This window comes from Cajanus cajan, chromosome 5 (assembly GCF_000230855.2).
Source record: "Cajanus cajan strain Asha chromosome 5, NIPB_CcT2T_4, whole genome shotgun sequence".
Classification (NCBI taxonomy): domain Eukaryota; kingdom Viridiplantae; phylum Streptophyta; class Magnoliopsida; order Fabales; family Fabaceae; genus Cajanus; species Cajanus cajan.
The window spans coordinates 65,656,104-65,664,618 of NC_138521.1; the positions used below are offsets into that span (position 1 = coordinate 65,656,104).

Below are 8,515 nucleotides of genomic sequence, written 5' to 3' on the forward strand. Positions count from 1 at the left end.
TTAATATTCATTTTTCAGTGTGTACTCTTTAAAGAATTTATAATTAATTAATTTTATCAAATTAAGATAATATATTTTAATTAATAATATTTTAATCTAAAATAATTAATATATAAAATAATATGAATTCAATCTTATATAAAAAAAAGTCATTTATTTTAAGTTAAGTCTTACGATAATTAAAAAGGCAGAAAATTGAGATTGTTAGGAAGGGCCATGAAAATTAACACCATTTTTTGGTAAATCCTTATGTTGGTGGGCTTAATGTTTGTGAATGACAGAAGATAGAATGTAGCACTTGAGTAAATGGTAGGGCCATTACATTAGCTTTGGCAATTGGCATGCACACGCAACTCATACTCCATCTTAAACCATCTTTCACCAACTTTACTAGCCCATCCCATCATAACGGGAAAAAAAAAAAGGTAAAAAATAAAATTTAATAAATAAAATATTAAATAATTTTAAAATTTTAAAAAATTATTGAAATAAAAAATCTATTTATTTTATAAATAAGTCTATTTATACTTACTCAATTTAATAATTTATATTTTACATTAAGTTTTAATAATTTAATTGTTGAATTAAAAAATTTTAATATATAGATTAATTTTGTAAAAAAATTTAAAATTTGATACTTCATTTATTAATTTAAATTAATAAATAATTATAAAAATATTTTATATAATATAAATTATTTATTAAATGAAAAAACTGTAGTAGCGAAAGGAGGAAAGACATTGAATTCATTGGACTACGTGTATCAAATTGAGCTAAACTAATAAATATTTTTAGTTTGAATTGGATACAGTCAAATTTGTCAAATCTAATCTAAACTAAAACATTAAAAGGTTATTTTAGTCTCGTTGTTGGAATCTAAAATGTTCAAAAGATATAATTTTAATTTTTAAAATACTGTAAATAATAATTAATAAATTAATACAAACAAATATATATAAAAAATTGTCACATTATTATAAAAATAAATAAATAAATAATTGTTACATTAATTGATTGACTGATCAATTTTTATAATTTTAAAAAATATAGAATATTCAAATTGAAGGACAATCAATTTGAACAAGTTAGAATAGTACTAGATTTTTCATAAAAAGTAATTTAAATTTGTCTCACAATATTTAAGTCGGTTTAGATAGTATAAGTTCATGAGTTATTCAAACATGAAAGCTCATAAGATTATAATTCTTTGAAAGTCTTGTAACACTAGTTAATAAACCAATTAAAAATACTATTGGAGTTTAATTCAGCTTGTTGAATAGAGTGTAAGTTAAACAAACTACTTGATAACCGGTTCAATTCCCACCACATAAAAAAATGAACAATTAAGAATATTATCGCTGTAATGTTTAAGAAAATTTAAAAAAAAAATTCAAAATAAAGAGAATAAAAATTCTGTATTAATAAAGTTAAATACTATTAATTAATAATACCAACATATTTAAACCTATAATAATTTTATTAAATTTATTTTATTTTATGTGCTATAAAAAATTATAATATTTTTTTATAAACATTATTCACATAAATATTTTTTCATATTATATAATCTATATAAGTTTTTGGAACTAATAATTAAATTTTAATAAATTACATAAAATTAAAATTATAAAGTATGATATTTATTATTATTAATATATTTTTACCTTAACTTTTTAATTGGATACAAATTTTCAAACTTAAATACTGTACAAAACAGATTTGCCATTGTCCACATTTATCTACGTGCAAACGATGTGAAATTGTGAATGGAAAAATATATTAAATTAAAAATTTTCAAAGTAAAAGAAATAAAAAAAATGTTAAATATTACAGACTTTTCAATTCACTAATAGTTGTAATAAATTTATATATATATATATATATATATATATATATATATATATTATGTTTATACGATATAATTTGAAAAAACCTACAATGTGGTGTAAAGGTCAATCATATTCATGTAAATTTAATATAAAAATAAAATTACATTTTTATCCGAATTAAAAAAATTAAAATTGTATTTAAGCAATTAGAGTTAAACTATAAATGCATAACAATTAAAAACTTAAGTTCAATTCAGTAAAAAAAATTCAATTCAATTCGCATTACATTTATTGTAATCAACCTTATAGATAAAACAATAAAAATAAAAATATAGTAACCACTAACCAGTAAGGTTGAATATAATCCATAAATATTTGAGTTTTGTTTTAAACATGTTTATATGAAATTTGAGTAAAAACATTGTCAATTTCGTCATAAAAATTAACATTTTTAATTGTTAAAATAAAAAAATTATAAAAATGATTATAATAAAAAATAAATTTAGATCACATATTTCTAATTATCTCAACTCTTTCCTATTTAATTACTAAACAAACTCTTATTTAATTGCTAAACAAACTCTAGTCGTTTAACTATATTGACAATAATCTAAATCATTAATATTATTTTTTTTCCCATTTAATAATTATAAAATAACAAATCAATAACCGTAAAATATTTATTTTCACATATTTATTAAGCTTAGATCCTCTGTTATGATATTTTTGTTTAATAAAATCTCAACTCTTAATTACAAATAAGAAGAAAATTTTAAATAATATACTAATAAAAAAAGATAGTGCTTTGATGATAGAGAATTGTACATTAAACAACAAAATCCCAATCCACGTGGTAATATTATGTTTTAAAAATAATTACTGTAATGTGTAAAGAATGGTTGAGAAAATAAAATAGTAAAGGGCTAATAGATAGAAGGAGGAGCAGCGATTGTTTGTGTGAGTGTCGGATTTCTCGTGATTGTCATTCACTCCTATAATTAATAGCCACCAACCTAAGGAACATAAAGTAACTCAGCATTCAGCAAAATAAAAAGTTTAAATAAATAAATAAACAAATCCTCTAATCCACTTGGTTGCTGAGTCCCCCACTATACACATAACATAACACAATGTACCCTTCTACGTGAAGTCAATATTATAATTTCCACTCGCTCAAGCAACGACACAATCATCATATAGTATAACTATTTTCACCAAAACCACAAGGGCAAATGCGTCAATATAACCCTACGACGCTTGCGGCATCGGAAACGACGTCGTTACGGCCACGCTGTTGTGATCCTTGCAACTCAGAGCCTTCAGTATTCTCCACGACACCTTCCCGCCCACCTTCCCGCCGGGCTCCGCCGCCACGAACATCGTCGTCGACGGATTCCGCCGAACCTGCCGGTTCTTCATGTCGCTCAGCTCCATCTCCGCCGGCACCTTCATCGTCCCGAACATCAGCGAGTACCACCGCGGCTTCGTCGCCTTCTTCGCCTCCGCCGCCACGCCGCCGCTCCTGGCCGAGGAATTCCGCTCCACCTCCGGCGCCGCGGGCTCGCGCAGCCTGCTGTAGTCCAAGCTCTTGCTGTTCCTCATCATGAGGCGGCGCGAGCCCCCGCCGGTGCACGTGCTGACACTGTTGGATCGCGTGACGGAGGAGAGCGAGTCCGATCTCCGGCGGCGCGCGGGAGATTGGAGTTGGTCGACGAGGGCGAAGGTTGTGAGCGGCGGGTGGGCTTTGAATGGGACGAGTCTGCCGCAGAAAATGATGTCATCGGCGGGACACATGTCGGAGCTGCTGGTGCTGCTGAAGCCGTTGAAAATCTCGGCGGCATGATCCGGTAACGAGGAGGGTCGGAGAATTTTGTTAAACGAGGCGTCATCGAGGCTGGGAGTTCTGGAATTGCGGTTAAGTGGAAGATCAGAGAGCGAGAGAGCCTCCTCTTCCTCTTCCTCTTCTTCTTCTTGATATTGCACGTAATTGGAGTCTTTCATTATGTGTACTTTCTCATCTTCCATAGTTAACTATAAAGAGGAAGGAGACACAATTGTTGTATATATATGGGGGGATAAAACAAAGAGGGTGTGGGGGGAATTATTAGTTTCTATCACACTTTTATTTTTGGTTTGGACTTTGGAGTGTACACAACGATATTTGTATTTGGATTTTTATTCTCTAGGTTTGGTGTTCCTTATTATGCCCATATCTTCTAGAGAAAATTAAATGATAAGGAAAGGTATCATATCATCTAGAAACTAGAAAGCCCAAAACTCCAAACACAGAATAGTGTTGTGTCCATTTCTACCAAAGAAAAGGCCACGGTGGCCTTGTAATATTTCCAAAGGGCTCGGGTTCCATTTACTGCCCTATTTGCTATTTGCTCATTGCCACGTACACGCACTTGAATTCAAGTGGAGCCAAGCCAAACACAAGTTTTAATTCCTCATTTCTCCACCCCAAATCTTAATTTGAAACCCACCAATTCTTCACAAACGCACTTTCAACAAAATATCAACATCAAAGCGCTGCATTTTTTTTTTTTTTTTTTGGTTGTTATTGTTATTTGGTTCGGTCACCAATTTTCATCGTGGCTGCATGCTTTGTTGTCATATTCAAGTACGCAAATCCCTGACCAATCTGGAACGTTTCCCAATCAGAAAAGTACTGACTCAAATTGTACAGGTAGGAGGGTTCGGCCACCACCCTATCGGCCGCCGAACCCTCCTCATGTCGTGTTTTCGGAGCTGCCTGAAAACTTCTTCAAGATCACTTTGATGGGTGTCGAGGTCACCTAACTTGACAACCATATCATCAACATAAACTTCCAAGTTTCGGCCAATCTGGTGTTTGAAAATTTTGTCCATAAGTCGCTGGTATGTTGCCGCTACGTTTTTTAGGCCGAACGGCATTACTCGGTAGCAGTAGTTGGCTGAGTCTGTGATGAAAGCTGTTTTCTCTTCATCCTGTGGGTGCATGCGTATTTGATTGTAGCCCGAATAAGCATCCAAGAAGGTCGATAAACGATGTCTAGCCGCCCCATCAACCAATCGGTCAATGTTAGGTAGTGGATAGGCATCTTTCGGGCACGCCTTGTTGAGATTGGTATAATTTGTGCACATCCGCCATTTGCCGTTTGGCTTTTTAACCATGACTACATTTGCCAGCCATGTAGTGTACTGAACTTCCCTAATGAAGCAGGCTTGCAACAGCTTAGCTACTTCTAACTCAACGGCAATTTTTCTCTCCGTTCCCATTTTCCTCTTTCGTTGTGCCACTGGCTTAGCGGCCGAGCAGATCGATAGTCTGTGGCACATAAAGCTTGGATCTATTCTCGGCATGTCGGACGGAGTCCAGGCGAACAAGTCTTTGTTCGAGGCAATTACTTTACTCAACTCTATTCTTTCGGTGTCTGACAAACCGCTACCGATGTAAGTGACTTGAGATGCTTGTTTTCCGATTTGTATTCGGATCTTCTCTTCCACTGGTTCTGCCCTTTCATCATTCACTCGTGGATCAAGATCACATAATGAAGCCGATTCTAAAGAAGGAGTGATGGCATGAACCCTCCTTGAGTTTGCTGGTTTCTCTTGAGCAGGTGGCACGCGCAAGCTTGCGAAGTAACACTCTCGAGCCGCTTTTTGATCGGCGTGTATTGTGAGAATACTTCCTTTGGCCGATGGGAACTTCATAGCCAGATGCGGGGTTGACACAATTACCCCCAAGGCATTCAACGATGGCCGACCTAGTAGTATGTTATAAGATGTGTTGGCCTGGACAACAATATATTTCACCTGGATATCTCGGTGCTCCCTTTCATCGAAGCAAAATCGAGTAGAACGTTTAATGAACCCCTTGGTGTCGACCCTTTCCCCTGCAAAACTGACCAATGGCTCATTGTAGGGGGTTAGTTCCTCTTCAGGGATACCGAGCTGCACGAAAGTGTTCCAATATAAAATATCGGCCGAACTGCCTTGATCAATTAATGTCTTTTTCACGATACAATTGCGTATTTCTACGCTGATGACCATAGGATTGTCTTGAACCGGAACAATGCCCTGAAAATCCTTGTCAGTGAATGTGATGGCGGACAGTCGCCGAGTCACCCATTGTTCAAGAGCATTCACAGATCGGACAACTCGCAAATGTCGTTTTTGAGTTGATGACGTCGACCCGCCTCCAGCGAAACCTCCAGAAATCGTGTTGATTACCCGCCGATGCGTTGCATGAGTATCTTCCTTCCGATCTCTTGATCGGCTGCGTTCCCGGCGATGCTTATCTGAACGATCAGACCTGTCTTGCTGCCGAGGGTGGTATGTGGACTGATACCGAGAAGAGTTTGGCCGATCGACGAAATTTCTGAGTTGCCCTTGTTTGATCAAATCCTCAATTTTGTCTTTCAACGCGGCGCACTCTTCGGTTGAATGTCCGCGATTGCGGTGATACTTGCAAGATTTGTTGACATCGGCGCGGGGCGGGGTTGAGGCTCTTTTTGGGACTGCTAACACTTCTGATGTTAGGGCTTGTTCAAGCACAGCGGCTCGGCTTGCATTGAGTGGAGTATAATGGGAGTACTTTTGACCTCGCGCAGGTCGGTCACGTAAGGTTAACTCTTTGCCTCGGCTTCTGTATGGCTGTTCTGGTTGCTTCTCGAGTTTGCCCCCCTGTTCGGCTCGAGCTTGATTGCGGTATTCTGCCAATTCTTCCATCTGCATGTATTTATCGGCTCGCCTTCGTAGGTCATTCATGTCTGAAGGAGGTTTTTTGCAGATGCTATTAACAAATGGTCCAGGTTTCAAAGCTGTTGTGAGATGGTGGAGCGCTACAGCCGGATTAAGGTCTCGGATTTCCAAGGTTGCTTTGTTGAACCGATCCATGAAAGTTCGAAGCGACTCTTTCTTGTCTTGCCGAAGGCTAACCAGCGACACGGACGTCAAGCTGTGAGGACGACTCGTAGCGAACTAAATAGTAAACTGGGACGATAGAGTGTTGAACGAGTCAATCGAATTGGGAGGGAGCCGAGTGAACCAACTCAGGGCTCTGCCTTTGAGAGATGTGGGAAAAATCCGACACAAGGCAGCATCGTCAGTTGTGCTCAACGTTACCTGTGTCAAGAAAACATCAAGATGTTCATCAGGATCAGTGGTACCATCATATTTATCAATAGGCAAAGATTTCCAGTTATCCATCAGCAGGAGTTGCATGATAGTAGGGGTGAAGGGGTGACGATGCGTTCCAATGGTTGCCAAGTCTGTTGGCCGACCCACGGTTGGTTGGGCTGAGGGTAACTTTTCGGGTGCTACGGAGGCATGTGGGGCCGAGGTGTGAACTTCGTGGGATTGATAGGACCCCTGAGTTTGCATGTTGGTTGCCTGAGTAGGCCTCCACGACGGATCTTGATGTTTCAGTGCCTCGTTCTCGGCTCTTAAGGCCGAAAGCTCCTTTGCCTCCTTCTCTCGTTGTTGTTTCATCGCGGCCATCTCCTGTTTCAACAGACGAACGGTTTCAGAAAGATCGGTCTCGTCTACAACCTCAACGTGTTCCTCCTCGTGCTGATGATCTGCCGTGTTCGTTCTCCTTGTTATCGCCATTGTTCTGCTCAGTTAATCTTCACAAACGTCTCAGTTCGGCCCCACGGTGGGCGCCAAATGTACCTGTCTGATGGGCACACTAAGGCTTCTGGTAGTCCAAAGGCCGAACGAGAGCTCCGATCCAATGCGCTGGTGAAGGGGTTGGTACCTGCAAAAGGCACTTCAACGCTCAAGTCAGGACAAGCTCGAATATCTAGGATAATTAATGAACAGTGACGTTACCTTTTGACCTGAGCTATTTATACTGACATTTATGGGCCCATGGACCCTGCAACATATTTACCGTATTAGGTAATACACTTTAATCGACTAATTAACCTCTAATATTTGATTAAGAGTACCAAGTGATGATAGGCCGATCCAGGTGGCCGATTGGCGTTCGGCTACCTGGTCCTGTCATTCGGCGGCCGATAGGGTGGTGGCCGAACCCTCCTACCTGTACATCTTGTTTTATATGCCATACCATATACAATTTTTAATTGCATGAATTAAATGCAGATCATTTATAAATCAATTTTGTTTCATCCATAAATATCGTAATTACGCGAAGCAACAGGGTAGGTTGAGACTTGACAGTTGACAGAGTTTAGTTCTTCTCGTTTTTGCTCATGGAAGGGGTGGTGAGGGCAGCTTAGGAGAGTTAAATATTAAAAAAAAATATAGAATAAATAATACATGTACTTAGAGCGATTTTTTTTTTTTTTTTTTACGGTTATGAAATCACAGATTATATATATATGATAATTTTGTTGAATTTTACAATAATTATTTTAATAATGATATAAAAAAAATTCTAATAATTTATAATTAGTTGACCGTATAATCTATTAAATTCTTAAGCTAAATTGTACTAATTTTGATCTTCTGTAACCTCTCATCCTTTCTTATCGGTTTTGGTCTGCAAGACCTCTCGGCCCTAACTCGAGAGGATGCCATTAATTGGCGCAAGATTTTCCCATTGAATGGTCATAATTGAATTTTAAAATTTAATGTTTGTTATCTCGATTTTCCGTGTACAATCCTGAAAATTTCGGAAACTCATGAATGCAAAATAAATAGATATAAAAGTCTCACACCATAGCTAAAGTCAG

The 8,515-nt window shown here is 37.1% G+C and overlaps 1 protein-coding gene across 1 annotated transcript; it reads right to left on the minus strand.

Moving 5' to 3' along the window:
* Positions 1 to 2,778: 2,778 nt before the first annotated feature.
* Positions 2,779 to 3,981, minus strand: LOC109809292 (uncharacterized). The gene has a single exon (XM_020372552.3). It carries the CDS (start codon positions 3,852 to 3,854, stop codon positions 3,078 to 3,080), a length of 777 nt encoding a protein of 258 aa, XP_020228141.1. The 5' UTR covers positions 3,855 to 3,981; the 3' UTR covers positions 2,779 to 3,077.
* Positions 3,982 to 8,515: the final 4,534 nt, after the last annotated feature.